The sequence below is a fragment of the Chamaea fasciata genome, unplaced genomic scaffold, assembly GCF_029207755.1.
Source record: "Chamaea fasciata isolate MVZ Bird 193981 ecotype frontalis unplaced genomic scaffold, bChaFas1.0.hap1 SCAF_2, whole genome shotgun sequence".
In the NCBI taxonomy this organism is placed as follows: Eukaryota; Metazoa; Chordata; class Aves; order Passeriformes; family Sylviidae; genus Chamaea; species Chamaea fasciata.
Genome location: NW_027094087.1, coordinates 21,214,951 through 21,232,740, shown reverse-complemented (window position 1 = coordinate 21,232,740; position 17,790 = coordinate 21,214,951). Strand labels below are relative to the sequence as shown.

The 17,790-nt window shown below is 41.8% G+C and overlaps 1 protein-coding gene across 1 annotated transcript; it reads right to left on the bottom strand.

Annotated features, from left to right (window-relative positions):
• Positions 1-7,898: 7,898 nt before the first annotated feature.
• On the bottom strand, positions 7,899-17,484 carry SFT2D2 (SFT2 domain containing 2). The gene is made up of 8 exons (XM_066175221.1): positions 17,370-17,484; positions 16,953-17,039; positions 16,554-16,639; positions 15,385-15,466; positions 13,327-13,362; positions 13,144-13,202; positions 12,373-12,402; positions 7,899-11,760 (listed from the first exon to the last, which is right to left on the bottom strand). Exons 1-8 carry the CDS (start codon positions 17,430-17,432, stop codon positions 11,721-11,723), a joined length of 483 nt encoding a protein of 160 aa, XP_066031318.1. The 5' UTR covers positions 17,433-17,484; the 3' UTR covers positions 7,899-11,720.
• Positions 17,485-17,790: the final 306 nt, after the last annotated feature.

Below are 17,790 nucleotides of genomic sequence, written 5' to 3'. Positions count from 1 at the left end.
TGTTGCATAAATGCATTAACCTCATTCCTCTACATTCCTAAATCAAAATATAACAGCGAGAGAGCTTTCTGCACTAAAGTTTCAACGCACAGGGAGAAGGCAGCAACCGTACACTCCATTGCCGGTGGACATTGTGTCCAACCCTTGGTCCCACCGTCATTCAAAAAGCCCCTGCTGCACCTTACAGGTGGCTGAATGCCTCTCTGGCTGTGTTTCCAGGGGCAGACTGCACACTTCTGGGGCTGGTATAAGCTTAATTGCCTGAGGCCTGGCATTGCTCACCAACTCAAGGTCCCCCTCATGCAAAAGCTCCCTCAGCATCCCAAAAAGTCATTCCCTCTAACCTCATGTTGAGACCTTCTCTGACAAGCCTGATCCAACAACACACGCCCTCCACAAAAAAGAGCCACCATTTTACTGAGGACTCCAACAATTTCAGTATTCAGCCAAGGAGACGAGAGATGTGGGTTCAGTCCCCTGCTGGAGGGGGGAAGCCCCACAAATAACAGTGACTGGTAAACACTGGGCTTTGGTACATAATGAATGCTGGATTACCTAATTTCTCCTGATACATGTATCTCTGATAATGTCTTTAAAATTTGTGATCTGTTGGACATGACACAATCAGGGACTTAATGATGAAAACGTAGTCCTAGAGGTCATTTTTAGAGAAATACATTTTCTGTCTGCTTATTGAGAACTTTGCATTCTTTCAATTCAATTGTCCCTGTTGAATTTCTGTGCTTCTGTCTCTTTTAGAAAGACAAAATGACTTGGTGGATCACTGCTGGGGTTTTTACAGACAAGAAAGAGTATGGCAGACTTTATAAAACAGAATTTAAGTTAAATCCATCATTTGACAAGGCTCAACAGATTTTGCCTTTAAAAAACTTGAGAGGTACCATCCACCTAAACAACAATGGCCTGAGCTTGATGGCACCTTATTTGGCACCCTTCCAACCCAAATCATTCTATGATTCTATGCTGCTTTTGAACTTCATACTCTGACACCTCTTCCCTTCTTCTTTTATTGAATTGTCAACTCAGAACAGAAATACCTAGATTATTTTTTAAGTGAACTCAGGTGAGTTACATTAGCAGGCATCAGATAACAACTTCTAGTTGATAAACAGCCCACTTTCACTGCTGAACAATTAAAAAAATGCACTTCAAAATCTGTAGGATATTTAGGTACCTGGAAGGTACACCTGGAAGTGTACCTTAGGTACACTTTGCATTTGGAAAAATAATTCCATCTCAGGGATGCTAGTGGAAATGAAATGTGCTTATGTTTGGGTTTCCCTCTCCAAATACTCAAAGAGGAGAGAGAAGCTACTACTGTAATTTTTCCCTGCATGTGATCAAATGGCATAGGAATTGCATAGGAGATTATGTGAGACAGTTTTAAATTTTATTATACTACAGATGCAAATAGACAGAGAAATTGGAGCTGGTGGAAGTGCCGTGAATTTCAGTTGAACATCTTCAGGTTTTCAGTAAGTTCTAAAAAAGGGGCATGTTACTTTGGGAGTTTTTTTGCTGAAGCCCTGTTTCCATACAGCCTTTTTAGATACAGTTGCACAGAAATCAGGAGATTCAAAGTTAGGGCAGGTAAAGAGACAACAGCTCATAAAAGTAATAATATTCCAGTAGTTACACACAGTTCTTTCTATAGACAAATAAAAAGAGAAGCAACCTGGCTTTCAGATGTACTCACTGCCCACCTCACCTGCAGGGCTTCAAGTGGAGTGATACTGGGTTAGGGCCTCCAAAAATCAGATCCCATCTACCTTCCTCAAGATGCTTAGAACTTAAAGGAAACCAAAAGCATGCAAAAATGCAACAACAGTTCATGTTGGTGGAAGGGTTTTCATAAGAGGACGTGAAACTCTCTCAGCAGCAGACACTGGTGCATCACTAGAGGTAAGGAATATGCTCAGCAAAGATGGATTGGAAATGGAGGCTGCCACAAAGCAAAAGAAAGGGAGGTCCTGCTTGGAGTGCACTGCTTGCCCAAAGCACTCCTGGGATGGAGCTGTAGAGAAGGAGGGGTATATGGAAGGAATGGACAATGGACCTGTTCCAGTAGTGGGTTGGGAAGAGAGTTTTTCACCCGTAAGACTGGACGTTTTTTACAACTAGCATCCCTAAGGGAGAAGCATGAATGTTTTTACTTTGGAGTATCATACTAAAACTTGTATCTTGCATAGTAATTAAATGTACTTTCAGATCCCAGAAGTGGGTAACACTCACATGCTTATGGTTATCACTCATAAAAGGTGTCTGATTGTTGGACAGAGGAAAAAATAACAAATAACAAATAAACAAAATAACAAATCTAACAACTTAAAATACCTGACTTTCACACAGTTTGAATTTTAGTAACTATGTTGTCATAGCTCAGGACGCCTGAAACTACATCATCTTCCAAAATGAGAGTAGTTACCTGTGGTTGGTTAGTGGGAACAGCCTAATTACTATTTTCAGCATGGCAAAGGTTGTTTCATCTCTAAGACAGCAATTTGTTTTGTATGTAGCAGAAGGCACAGTTCGCCACTGACATATCTTTCCAACCTAAAAGAATTAGCCAAAAAAATAATAAGTTTACAAGTATGCAAGCACATGATCAGCTGAATGTACTTGGGCCTGAGATTTTACTTTAAAACACACTTCCAGATTCCATTAATGAAGCTTCTTTGCATTGTGCACTGTTTCTGTGTCACATAGCTGTCATGGGAGAGGGCTGCAGACAGAAACCGGATTGATTCAGTCACATTTTTTTTTCTTATTGTTGGCTTTTCATTTAACAAAAATACTATTTGTGGAAATTTACTTTGAATATTTAGCCTGTTCTGGGAGAAGTGAGAGACATCCTCTAATCTTCTGTCCCACTATTCACCTAAATAACAGCTTGGAATACTTTCCAAGCAACCCTTCTTTCTCCTACTTTCTTGCAAGATTAATTTTTCCATGTCTACAGGTGCTGAAACAGAGGCACAAACAGATTAAGGTCACTGGCTGTAGGTATTGCCAGGGCACAGAGAACAACCCATTTTCAGACGTGGGTTATTTCTTGGCTGAAAGTAAAATCTCCCTGAACCTGACATCTGAAGAAAAGGTAGCTGGACTTACAGAGGAGCACCGTAGATGTTCCTGGTGACTGACAGCCAGTGCCACTGCAATTGGGACACAGCAGGACCAAAGGAAAGAGGACTGTTTACTGTCCCTCTTGCACTTGTCACCCATTTAATTAGACAAGCAAATCAGCAGGGGTGGCAGAAGGAACAGAAAGTGCCCCTACAAAACCTGCAAATTTGTAAGCTTTCCCTGAAACCCAGCTGGGAGAGCTGGGCACTTCCAAGCAGGGATTAGACTCCTTGTGGCTCATAGACAGACAGAACTATCTCAAAATGCAAGCACAAAACTCACCATCATCTCCAACTTACTAATAAGAATTTAGTAACTCATATTTTAAATGAAGCAATGAGGACTGGGAAGAGCAGTGAAAGAAAAATCACAACAATCCTGCAACACTTATTGGACTTCACTCACCAAGTTACAGCGGGAAAAAGCAAGAGGTTATTTTTGACTTTCTAATTAAGGTTGTTCTTAAATGCCCCTGGCCACCAGCTGGTGAGGTACACAGAAAGAAGGAGGGGGGGGGGGGGGGGGAAGCAAACAAGAAAAAAGGTAATTAAAGAGGCTTTTCTTGCCTTGACACTGGATAGCTGTTTTTTGGCCTTTAGCTGCACGTTTCCAAAGAAAAGACAGCCCTTCATCATCAGATGAAATTGCAGAGAATAAGACTCATTCTTTCCATCTCCAAAGCTCCCACTGCAGCATTCAACTAACCCCCCTCTGAACACGGAGTCCCAACAACACAGGGAAATATAACCTCCATCACCATGACACTCCCAGGAAATCAACACCTATCAACTACCACGGAATAATTAAGAATGGATAAAAAGACAGCTGCTTTCCTTCTGTTTTTTAATCATGTATCCAGCCCCTTAAGAGATTGCTAGGCTAGAGGAGATTTAAAGAAGATTAGCCTTTTCATTAATGTGGGGGTGAGGGGACAGTTTCAATAACTTACCCCAGGTATGTTTTTACCAGAAAGGAAGGCAGCTTGAGTGGTACCTCCCAGTCTGGTGATATAACTGAGATTATACTGAGATGAATTCTGAGCCCAGAGAGCAGGGAAGGCTTTCCACAGCAATCTTTCTGCTTTTTAAAAAGAGAAGGAAGAAAAAAACCCAACAAACCCAAAGAAAAAGACTAATGTAGTGCGATGGATTAACCCTGGATGGGTGCCAGGTACCCGCCAAAGGGTGGGTACTACTCTGTGTCTCCCATCCTCTGCCCTCCTCAGCAGGGACAGAGAAAATACTACAAAAGGCTCATGGATTGAAATAAGGACAGGGAGAGATCACTCATCAGTTATCATCATGAGCAAAACAGGCTGGACTTGGGGAAATTAGTTTAATTTATTATCAATCAAAACTGAGTAAGCTAACAAGAAATAAAACCAAATGTTAAAACACCTTCCCTCCACCCCTCATTTCTTCCCAGGCCTAACTTTCCTCCTGATTTTCTCTACCTCCTCCCTACCAGTGACCTTCTCAGTGGAAGGACTCCTCACATTCTTCCCCTGTTCCACCACAGGATTCCTCGTATGGAAAACAGTCCTCCATGAACTTCTCCATCAGTCCTTCCCACAGCCTCCAGATTTTCACATAGTGCTCTAGTATGGGTCACTTCCATGGGGTGCAATCCTTCAGGAACAGGCTGCTGCAGTGTGGATCCTCTGCAGGGTCACAAGTCCTGCCAGCAAACCTGTTTTGGTGTGGGCTCCTCTGTCCAGGAGTCTGCTCCAGCTTGGTCTTCCCACAAATCACAGCCTCCTATGGGCATCCATCTGCTCTGGCAGGTGGGTCTCTGCATCCCCATGGACCTCCAGGGGCTGTGGGGCACAGCTGCCTCACCGTGGTCAGCACCACAGGCTCTGGTACCCAGAGCATCTCCTGCCCCTCCTTCTCCGTTGACCTGGGTGTCTGCAGGGCTGTTCCTCTCACAGATCCCCTCCCATCTCTTTGGCTGCATTAGTGCAAGGGTTTTTTCTCCTCAAATACATTACCCCAGAGGTGCTACCACTGTTGCTGGTGGGTTCAGCCTTGGCCAGCAGTGGGTTCATCTTGGAACAAGCTGGCCTTGGCTCTATCAACAGATGGAAAGTTTCTGGCAGCTTCTCAGGGAAACCACTCCTGCAGCCCCGTCACTGAAACACTGACAGCAAACTAAATATATGTAATCGTGCTGGTGATAAATGTAACTTAGTTTGTTTTACACAATAATTATACTTTTCCCTAATTTGTTTATTTCGACTTGAAGATCTTCAGTGATGTTTTCAGATGTGAATTATCACCTAGAGGAAGATACTATTACTGTTCTCATCTTTAGGATAAGAAAATAATTTTAAAAGTAAGAGATTCTAAGCAAAGTTTTAAGTTCTACTTACAACATCTCAGAAGGAAAGTAATGCATTCAGTGTTTATTGGGCAAACCAAACATGCACTTTTGACTTGGATGTGGAGGTTAAAGCTTTCTGCTAACGATGAGGGGTAACAAGTTGCAAGTGTAACTCCGTCATAGCAGTTGATTCTCCAAAAGCCATGAACCTGACACATCCTGTTACACACAAACCACAGGAACATATGCCTATGACAAAATATTTTCTTTTCACACCACATATTGCATCATAGAATGGTTTGGGTTGGAAGGGACTTTCAAGATCATCTTGTTCCAGCTCCTCTGCCATGGCCAGGGGCACCTTCTGCTAGACCAAGTTGCTCAGAGCCCCATCCAGCCTGGCCTTCAACACTTCCAGGGATGGGGCATCGAGAGCATCTCTGGGCAATCTGATCCCGTGCCTCACTACTCTCACAGCAAAGGATTTCTTCCTAATCCTTAATCTAAACCTCCCCTCTTCCAGTATTAAGCCATTCACCCTTGTCCTGTCACTATGTGCCCTTGTACAAAGCCCCTCTCCAGGTTTCAGTACTTCCCCAGCTCCCAGGGCATGACAGCCCCTCAGAGCTGCAATGAAATCACGCTGACCAGGTGACACTTTCATCGTACCATTTTTACACTACACCCATGTTACTCCACACTTATTCCCATGGAGGTTTTGAAGCACGAATTCTTAAGAATAACTTGTCTTAGACATGCCACAAGGGAACGCAAGAGAAACTTAAAAGGGTTTCAACCAGGCTAACTTAAAATAGCAATCCCAAAGATTGGCAGCTTAAATAGACTATTCCATCTCTAATTCACCAGCAGCTTTCTTCTGAAAAGTGAGAAAAACAGAATTTTTTCCCTTTAAGAATCTCCAGCACTTCATGGCTGGGCAGTTACAAGCCTGTACCCCACACATATCGCAACCAAGGCTGAGGTCAACAGGAAAGGTACAAGCAAGGGATGGAAATAACTATCAACCCCCACCTTTGAATGACTCACATCCATGAAATACCTTCTCTTGCAAATCAGACCCTGGGGAAGAAGGGAAAGGGGCAGACATTACAGCAGCTTTCCAAGAGCCTTGTCACTGAATTTGAAAGCTGGTGACTTTGCAAGGTAATGGGATTCAGGGACTAGATGCTGTAGCACAACTGACAAACTCTTTCAGAGCATTTCTAAGGAGCAAATTCATTAATCCACAAGAATGAGCTTCAGGGCAGCTGATCGTTTAGGAATTTCAAATGAAGATTTCACTTTATTTTTTTAATCATTCAAGTATTAAGACCTCAGCATGAGAATGAAGTGGCAAAGTTCAACAGCTTTTTTGCTATGCAGGAGGTTGAGTTAGGCAAGAAAAATACCTTTAAACTATTAGACATGCAAAGGGTTTATTGCCCTTTGAGGAATTACAGTTGTCTTGATACGACACAGATATATCCAGCTTTCCTGACATTCCTGGGACACTCTAACTTTTTCAAAAAGATAAATTGCAAGCCCCTAGGTTTCTATACTGCAGAAGACAGGCTGCTGCTTGTATTCCAAATGCAAATTTGGAGTTTCTTGTAGGACAGAAATTTCAGTTCAGTCAGTTGCGAGACAACTTTCTCAGAAGAACAATCAAAAAAATACCAAGAAAAAAAGATAACTGAAAACCTAACACAGTCTCCCACGGCACATAAGTCTCACCACCACCCTTGCAGACAGGAAAAAAACCCCACCTGCCTGTCAATTAGGAGACAGTGTAACATACCCTGAACAGCCTGATGCACACACAGCCTGGATACACTGCCAAAGAATATTAAACCACAGCAGGTCTTTGGATGCACAGTAGGCACACACTTGAACAGACCAGCTTTTTGAAAGTTAAAAAAATAAAATAATTGCTTCTAATTATTTTAACACACCTTCATAAATCATTGATATTTTACTTAACTTACATTTTATTGAGTGTACATCAGCACTCAGAGCACTATTTGTTTCAGAGGCATTATGCTTCCTGATTTCTTTGCTGACAGAATAGCACCAGGCATTATTTTCTCTCTAGCATGGACTAAAGATAGCTTGTTGGCATACCTAGGCTGAGTGTTGAGGTAAAAAATAAGAAGTAATAAAAATATCATTTCATCTTAACAACTCCACTCTGGCCAACCAGGTGCCTGCAACTGCTGGGTGAAGCTGCTGCAAAACATTGGTGACAGAAAAACTCCCCCCAGCAGTACAAGTTGTGTGCACAGCAAAGAAAGCGAGGACAGACAATTTTAATAAAACCAAACACACTAACAAAAGGAAACAAACTATCCATAGCAATTTCAGCATCATCTGGAGAACCAGCATCATTTAAAAAGCCATAAGAACATTAAGAACACTAACCACAAGAACAATTCATTTAATGCAGTGATAACTTTATTGAAGGAAATGAACAGCACTTGTAAGGGTTTCACTTCATTACAGAGAAAGTTGTAAGTCAGAAAAAGAGATGTTTATCAAAGTAGAGATCAAACAGTGTAAATACATAGAAAAAGCACATCAGCAAACAGAATCAGTAACAGTATAAAACATTGCAGAGAATTTCTGAGTTTGGTTTTTATTTTACAAAACAATTCCACAGCTGGTAAAAAATTTAGTGGTCACACTACAGTGAGGCACGTGGTTTTAAGACAGTAAACCATTTGTGTGCTTTCCCTCCAAAATGGTCAGCATTTGCTATGGTTGTAAACATCAGTATTTAAGATAAATGTGTTTAAACGTCCTACTCCTTCTCAGTTTGCAATAGCACGGTGATCTCACTTTCATAAACATGATTAAGTACCAAAATGAAGCAAGAGCTGTTCTCAGGAAGTTGGAAGCACACATAGAGCCCAACACATTTTCCCCTTTAAAAACACGGTTTCTGAAAAGAATTTCAACTTGTGGCAGAAAATTCTTTCTTGGTTTTTGTAACAACTTGTGAACAATCTTATTACTGTAAATACTAAATGAGATTAAATTGTTCACATCATCAGTGTAGAACCATTTCAGATAGTACCAGTATTCATAACGGACTTCATCATATAAAACAGAGCAAAACCTTGAAGTAGTGAAAAAAAATTCATATTTCAATGTATAGAGTCTCAGTACATTGGGAACAGATAACTACCACCCTCCCTATTTCCCTTTCTAATGTAGCTGGAGAGTCAGCTGATCCAGGATATAGAAATTTCCTGCCAGAACTGTATGCTAAGGCTGCTTGGTTGAGGTTATGTTATCTGTACAGCAAAAAGTTTTAAAAAAAAAAAGTGGACAAATTGGTCAACAGGCTGAGCAAAAAGCACTTTCTGTTAAAACACCAAATCCCACTGAGATGGGCACCCAGCACCAAAGAAGTTTCCTTAGAGGGATCAGCCTTGAATTAGGTGCTGTAGGCAACTGAGCAAGGACTTTGGGAAGGAAGGAGCTTTGTGATTCAAACCACAAACTGTCTATTTGCAGTAGAGTGAACACAACAAACATTTCTGCCCTCAAGGACAGTGAGATGGAAAGCTTCAGAAATACCCACCATGCTTCCTGCCAAGCACATAACCAAAGCTGATGATGTCAAAACATAACACAAAGTAGGTTTAATGACAAAAAAAAAAAAAAAAAGTATAATGGTGTAATCTAATTTAGATTGAAAACTACTCAAGAGGGAATATTCATATAGTTTACTCCCCAGTTACGTAAAAATCATATAAAATAAAGTACTTCAGTAAAGTGGAAATTTCTTTTGCTGCTAAATTTGCCAACAGTCTCACTACTACTATTTAAAAGTGAGTAAGAAAGAGTTTTATTCTGGGGGAGCAATTTAAAATAAAACTGCTTGTAGATGAAGCAACAAACCCTGAGTATGTTTCAAATATTGGCAAGAATATGGCAAGTCTCTCCTACTGTCTGATGTCCCCAGGAACAGAAAACAACACCAAAGGGCAACAAAAGTCAAATTCCATTATCATGGCTGCTGAACCTGGAATGATGATCGGGGTTAATGTAACTTAGCTGGAGAGGGGAAGGAGAAACAATGGATACTGTGCTTGTAGCTTTTTCCAGGAATATTCAGAGATGTTAAAATTAAAGGAATATTGGAATGTAAAAGGCATTAGTGCTGCATTTCAATTTCCCTTATACAACAGAGTTCTGTAAACATTATCAAAGTCCTAAGAAAAGACAGGCATAGGTCCTTTGACAGATGTAAATTAGGTTTTGAACTTACTCCCTGATAAAAAAAAGACACACATCAGTTTAGACACTTGTCTTAGATCAGCCAGGGAAAAGAAGGATTGGTTTTCTTTAATTCCCAGTCTCTCTTGGGCATTTAACCAAATCTTCTTTTCAAGGAGAGTAATAGTCAACATATTTATTTCAACACTAACTTCTAAATCCTGGGAGATAACAAAAGCACCAGGACACAGTGCTTGAATCTGCCTAATTGATTCATCCCAACATCAGTGCCATCTTTCCAAGGTGGCATTTTCCATTCAAATGCCTTTGCAACAGTAATTCTAGCCACCTGGAATCCACAGAACACTTGCCAAAATCTCCCTTTCATACCATTTGCAAAAGGGAATCTTTAATTTTCTTTTTATTTTAGAGGATCCTTACAGGTGAGTAGTACGGAGCTTCATAAATTATCAGCAGGACACTTAAATTTAAGATTTTGGATTAATTAATTTCTTAGTAACTTTCTGGAAGCTGTAGAACTATTTGCCTTCACTGTGAGCTTATACTTTACAGCCAAGTAGGTCTAGGTTTTTCCTACATTAAAATCTTTGTGGTACGAGTCAAGGTTACACTTGCCATGCAAACACAATGCTCTTAAACAACAAAACTCTTGGAAGATTGAGGAAGAGATGCTTCAGTTCCCACTAGAGTACACTGGAAAACCATCATCTTAAACACTGGCTCCAGCAAGACAGTTTGGTAAAAGGAAAGGGGAAAGCAGTTAAACACTATCTCACACAGCAGAAGCAGGAATCTGTGCTCAGATATTAGACTGACCACTGCAATGCTGTGGAAGTAAATGATTACATGTAGCTCAGAAGATAAACAGAATACAGAGTGGCCTTGGAATTTGGATACAGACTGCTCAGCGCTTGTTTGGAACTGGGATTGTTTCATGGTTTCCTGACTACCACAGGTAATAGTATATTGTGCTTTCTCCACCATGCAGAGAAGTTCTCTGGTGTGTGCAAGAGTTTTAGCAGAAAGAAAACTGATTCCACTTACAAAGAAACAAAGAGAAAAGCTGGAGTTTTAACTTATTTACAAGTTCAGAAGAAAATGTCTTCTCCCTGACGAAGGCTGCTTAAAAACAATAGCCCACTTCGACATTATGGCAGTTTGTCCTTTGAGAAAGGACATACATAAATTCTTTTATTGCTTGCCTACCATGCCCTTTGCATTGTTCTTATGCTACAGCTGGAGGAGAAGAGAAGCACCTCACTTCATGTGAAAACTGTCAGCTTCCTACCTTGCAACCATGAGCAAGGAAAAGAATTCAGGTTCCTGGTAGTGAAAACATCGATGAACCTCATTTTATGAGTACTTTTCCAACAGGAAAAAGTTTTTTCAGATTAAATATCTCTTTCATATATTTTAACGAAAGACTATCAGTATAGACCGAGAATTAAGTACTTCATTAAAGATGCAAACACTTCATGGTTAGTCCAGAACTGTTTGCCTTTAGAAGTCTCATAAACCTAAAATTTTGCAAGAGAGACAGGAAAAGAAAGAATACCAATATTTCATTATCCAAGGCAAACAGTGTGAAGATTAAGTGACATAAGGCTATTTAAAAAAATCCCAAGTTGTTGGTAAAAAATCAGTTTTCAACTCTAGAACTGGCCCGTACCCATCAGAGACAATGTCTTCACTTTACATACCTCACACATTACTTTGAAACTTTTGCAAAACCAAATGCATGAATTTATGCAAGAATCACCACCAAACTGTGGACCTCGGCCCAGTTCTTCTGCCAGACGGTATTTCATTTGATCACAAGCCCCTGTCCCACAGACACCATGGCTTACAAACTCAAGCAACTGCAGACACTGGGTGGAACACAAGGAGCTTCTAACAAGCAGATGAAAGGCACGTGCTCAAAACAGAAGTAGGAAACTACACAACACAGTGATCTCAACACAGTTCTACCTAGAACTTCCTAGAACTTTGTGAGGCATCCAGTATTCCTGTTAGGACAGACAGACTGAAACACATTTCTTCACAGCATCCCTATAGGCAGGAGAAAGAAAAAAACACAAGAGAGTCAGAGTCACCTCAGTTACATTACTGGATAAGAGTCATTCCATGCTGCTACCCCACTGACACTGAGGACTGTGGAGATCACCTGACCATGTATTAATTGCACTAATATGATTTGCAAACAAACGCCTTAGATACAAGCAGGTCTGCTCAGTGGCCACCTGCTGGGGAAGTGACACCAGCAAGGCTGCACGGAGGCAGCGCACTGCAGAAGGGTGGGGCAGGAGACACAACTGTGTGCTCACACAGAACAGTGCTCACGGGGGAGAACAGGACAAAAGGGACACAGAAGAATCCACTTGTCTAGTAGCAGTTTGGACCAACATTCAGGCATTCCAAAGGCAAGCCTTATGCTCAGCATTTGGTCAGCAGGCTTACATTTTTCTATGGGAAGCACTCTCATTTTCTCCATTTGTGTTCTCCAACTAGAGAAGATGCTTATTTTCATTTTCAGATGTAACCACTTGTATTTCCTGCACCTTGGAAAACCTTATAAAGTACACATGACAATGCTTCTCTAAACTTATCTTCTGTATGCTTAAACCTCAAAATGAAAAAGAGTAAGAGAGTAGGGAAGCTTACCTTGCATATGGTATGAAGGAAATGCTGTACCTAAGAAGACAGATTTTGGAAGTTACTTTTCATGTCAGATTTTATTAGAGTCACAAACAAGAACAACCCTTTTGATACTCTAAACTGCAAGTTACAAACCCAAAATGAAGCTTTGAGTTTGTGAGTAACAGGAAGGAGTATCATTGCAAGCCATCTTAGCCAAGCCAGGCTATGAAACACTATGGCAAAATAGAGGGGGATGTTGTGAAAGCATTTTAAACACAGCTCTCCTACATCCAGTATTCTTCATGCTCCAACACCTACAGGTAGGCAAGATTAGCACTGAGGGCTGGCTAAGTGTCCATATCAGTTTGTGCACTCCTTTGGTGACCTTGCACAGACCGTATGTTAACATGAAGAACACCGACAATTTGATTGGCATAACTGGGTCTCTGAACGAGACAAATTCAGGAGAGTGTAAAAGAGGAACACCAGATAGTAGGCAACAATTTGATTTAAAAGGGGAGGAAAAAAAACAAGCTCAGTTCAAGCTCAGAGAAATCAAAGGAACTTTCCTCCAGAAATGAAGCCCTGAGCTCTGTTTCCAAAGCCTCTGAAGCAGTGTGAGAGATCAAGAAGTGGGAACAGGCCAGCTCCTCACTGACACATTGTCTTGAATCTAAGGTATTGATAAGGTAAAAATTTTCCTTCCACCTAACTCAACGTCAAAAACCACTCACAATTCAGCTACTGATGTCAGGTGCAACAGAAAGTGGAGTGTGTAGGGAGGAAATCACTCACCATGCCATGGCAAAAAACTGTAAGATGCAGAAAAGCAGCGCGAGTCCTGCCTTACGCCACTGGAGAGGGGAGGGGATGGGGGAAGAAACACAGCAGAGACAACAGTGTAAGAATCTTACTTTTAAAATATTCTCCAGCTATATTAACTCCAGTTATATATACATACAGGACTCCAGTACTCACCCAGAAAGCAGAACACAGTGTTAGTATGAGGCACAGCTAGAAGAAAACAGATTACTTCAATTAAAAATAGAAACAACTCCAGTTTCTATAAATATTGCAACACTGTAATGGGTTCCTTCACAGAGACAGAAATCAATTACATCATTTCACAGTTTTATTCAATTCTGCACCATAAGAGTTCATTGTATTTAAAAGTTCCTTGTATTTAAAACGCTTTCGCTATTACATTTCTGAAGTGAATTAAAGCAATCAGGAAATATCAGCCTGGTATCTCCAGAAAATGATTTTATGGCTGCAAAGGAGCAAGAGGAAGAGGTTCCTACAGCTCTTTTCCAGGTCCCTGCTCCATCCCACACACTTCTTGGTGTCACAGCCACACACCACATTTCATCATTTTGCATAAGTAAGACTTTTAAAATACTTTTTAGTTACCACTCTTAGTCTTTCTGCTTCAGCACAGTTCCTGATGATTACATGGTTACCACAGCATTGAAGTTATGTCATTACTTAAAAGCTCACCAATTAAAACTACGCTAGACTTTCAAGAACTTTGGGCTATTGCTTAGTAGTTCTCTGTATATATTTAAGTAAGGCACAGTCATTCAAACCAGCACTTTTTCTGTTTTCAGAGTTGCACTGTGTCTTTCTTTCTTTACTACAGGTAAAATCTTGGGGGTAGTAGGATTGTTTTCTGCTTTAACTCCCAGTTTTAACAGAAGCCTCCTATTAGTTTGCATTTTCAGTTTAAGACATGACAGTTCATTTATCTACGATAGATACTGATAATTCATGTTCCTTCATCAGCACCTAACAGCCTTTACGTGCACCTGTACCATTGTGCTACTAGAGGTTATAATGTCCATCTTTCTGCTAGAATGGAAAGAACCCCATATAGTACTGCATATTCAGGCACCAAGACATGCATTGCCAAAGAAATCATACACTTGAGCTCAACCAGTACTGACAATAAATGCAGCTCTTCCATTACTTTTAATGTGGTGATTTGTATATTGGTCTAAATACTGCATCATACATCTAATGATGGGCTTTATCCCAGTGAACAACATTCCAGGAATTCTCCTGACTCTAGGCATCCTGAATGCATACTAAACACACACACACCACACAGTAGCTTCTTGCTTGGATCTGCAAGCATACACGGTCAATTTCTCAAGCTCCGCAGCATCTCTGGATGCATAAAGAGAAATTGAGAAGTGCTGATGCCAAGCAAACACTCTGAAGACATTCAGACTAAAAGTAGGAGTTTCATGCAAGTTAAACCACCTTTCAACTCTTTGACTTGCCAGGAGAAAACAGGAAAGCTGCAGAGACAAAAAAAAATCCATGTACTTTAAAGAAGAGTCGGTCTGAAACTTAGCAGCAACTTTCAGACACAGAAACACACACAACACAACGTTTGCTATAACTTCCATCTTCTGAAAAGAAAATAATTCCAAGGGTCACTCCACTGAATGCTGAATTTGCAATTTCATTCTGAAGCTATCAGCCAGTTGGGATGATCCCAAATGCAAGGTGACCAAGGCACAGTTTCCCCAGCTGCTTTGTCATGAAGACATGACTTTATCAAGGTAGAAATACCTACACAGCTCTTTCAAGGCAATCAGACAGAATATATAAAGACAAAATTACGCAAAATAAAATATCTAGCAACATTCATAGGACAACTTAAAAAACCCCTAGTTTCCCCATCATTCACTTCTTAGGCAACACCTAAATATAATGTTGTGACCTCAAGCACCCTAAAAAAGCACATGCATGGTTCACACACACCAGTCACAGATCCTTAATGCCCATTTAGCAAAACAAGCTGGCTTCAGCTCAGTCCTGCCTAACAGAGAGGCCCTCTTCTGGTCCTACACTCACCTTTCCAATACAGCAGATACACAATGTTTGACATTTTAAGAAAAGACAAAGAAATACGAACCAAGAAACCACGCCCAGACACATGCTGAGCCATAGCAATGGATCTGAAAGGACTTCACAATGAAACTTGTTGCCAGGTTTGTATGAGTTAAAAGCGACTCCTCGGACACTTACTAGCATAACAATAGTAGCGATCAAACGTGTAGGCTCAAACATCCGCTTCAATTGTTTCATTGGTCCCATAAGAAACATAGTGCTGTGAAAAACAGGTCGAGAAGAACACAGAAATGAGAAAGGCAAAAGTGAAACTTGGTAAGACTGAATTGTCTGCTGCCATAGGGGCATCAGTTCACTGTGTCGTTATGGCAATCAGTGAGGCATAACAAAAGAAATGGGATTATACAACGAGACAAAATCCATTCACCCTTTTCTCTGTGCAAGTATTCACAATTTTATTCACACTTGTTCCGCTAAAATTAACAGAAGCAGAGCGGAACTATCAAGTTCGAAGCATAGGCCAAGGTCAGCTCCAATCAGATTATCCTTGACAGATGCTTTTCTAACCTGCTTTTCAAAAATGCTTTTAAAATCTTGCTTTTCAAGAACACCATCCACAGAGTTTCTGCATGGATTGCCAGGTAATCCAGCTCAATTCCTTTACATAAAAGGCTGTTTTCAGGCCTGGATCCATTCTCTGATCCTTTACCAGATCTGCAGCCTCATTGAGAGCCCTAGTGATGGATACTGGATCAATTATACAAGGTGAAAGTTTTATCTAAAGTGATATTTCTGCCTCATATACTATATTATTCTGCCTCATTAGCACATTACTTCCAGTTCCATTATTTATGCTTTCTTGCATCATGCTAACTTTCCACAATCACAGAAAGCTGGGCCTGTCAGAGTATGTAGGGCTCTGCCTCAGGAACCTGGATGGCCATGAAATTTTTACTCCATATGTTTGCCCTGACAGACAGACTACCCCAAACATATTCACCAAAACACACAGCACACTTCCAAATGCAAAATGGCAAAGAATTATTTTTATCTGGGGGAGGAGGAACCACCAAAATCAAAAAACCTCAATGCTCAGAGCATGAGTGTGATTCTTGTTTACTGATGAGCAACTTTTACCTTGACTGCATTACTAATAACAATAAACAAAACTAAAATTTTATTCACGATTTCAGAGCACTGTTGGGGAAATGCTGTTCTGTAGAATTTGACAAGAAAATTATCGACAAAAGCAAATCTGCAAATGCAACAGTTTCTACCACTCATGCACTATCATTCTGCTTTTGTTTCTCATCTGTATTAGGGAAATGATATATAAAGACTGTTACCTCCCAATAGATGCAATATTCCCCAGGGTATAAAACACTGCAAAGAGTACCAGCCCTTTCTTTGGTATCCACAGCAGACAACTACCCTAAAAAGGAAAATTGCGAGAAAGGGGAGGAAAATTAACAGGTTTTAAATTGAAACAAATATATATATATCCAAGAGATGTCACGTCACAAAAGAAATCTTAGTAAAACTTCAAGCCAAACTGCAGAATTACATGCGCGAAAGTAAATCGCATTTATTGGCATTCTTGTTAAGAGTCAGTGTATTGCATCTAACTGGAACCGAGTCAAAAGTCTCCGCAGAGACTCGGAAAAATCAAGCAACAGCACAGAAGGAGGCTGCAATTATCTGGGCTGAAACTCAAATATTGGGGAGATCTGGCAAAAAGTCCTTACCAAGATCGAGCACAGGCATCCGATCGCAAAACACGCAATGAAACCTTTCACTCGGGTGCCCCAACCTAAGGAAGTCGCATCGATAACCTGGAAACGAGGAGAAAAACAAAAGCGAAACTTGTTTACTTGTAGCTCTTGCCTCCTACCAAGGGCGAAAACTTCCTCTCAGGCGCTGCGCTGCTGTCCCGGCACCCTGCTGAGTGTCCCGCGGGGAGCGGGGGATGCCGAGGCACCGGGGGATGCCGAGGCACCGGGGGATGCCGAGGCACCGGGACGCGCGGGGCCAGCGCCGGCGGAGCCCGCTGGGGACCGCCCGCCGCCGCCGCCCTCTCCGGGCTGGCTGCTCCGCCACCGCGCCGAGCACACCGGGGACGGGCGCCCGGGTCCCCCCGCCCGGCAGCGGCAGCGCAGCGCTACCTCGGCCAGGCCGCTCGGCTCCTCCGCGTCGCGGCCGCTCAGCACCCGCTTCAGCTTGTCCATGGCTCCACAGCCCGCCCGCCCGGCGTGCCGTGCCCTGCCCTTCCTTGCTCTTCCCTTCCTTCCCCAGGGACTACCAGCCCCGGCAGCCACCGCGCCCACCTGCGCGCCGCAGGTAGGGGAAGGCCGGCGGGGCGGCGCGCAGGCTGCCGGGGGATGTAGTCCGGATGTGGATGGATCCTACCTCCCCCCCAGCACTTTCCAATCCGTCACTTGGCAGTAGGAAAACTCATTTTCTAGTCCGTGAGGTTTTATTCTATTCCCACGACTGTGGCTCTTCTCCCGCTCACTTTATCTTCGTAACGAGACGAGCAGTCTCCTGCCAGACAAAGGTATGTGGATGCAATGTCCTACTAGCAGC

Bases quoted from the DNA above. Each gene is read 5' to 3' on its own strand.
- SFT2D2 (XM_066175221.1), bottom strand. From the start codon at position 17,432: ATGGACAAGCTGAAGCGGGTGCTGAGCGGCCGCGACGCGGAGGAGCCG. The intron at 16,640-16,952 runs GTAAGGACTTTT...TTTCCTTTTTAG, and splicing joins GATGCCTGTGCTCGATCTTG to GGTAGTTGTCTGCTGTGGAT. The intron at 12,403-13,143 runs GTGAGTGATTTC...CTGTCTTCTTAG, and splicing joins CAGTTTTTTGCCATGGCATG to GTACAGCATTTCCTTCATAC.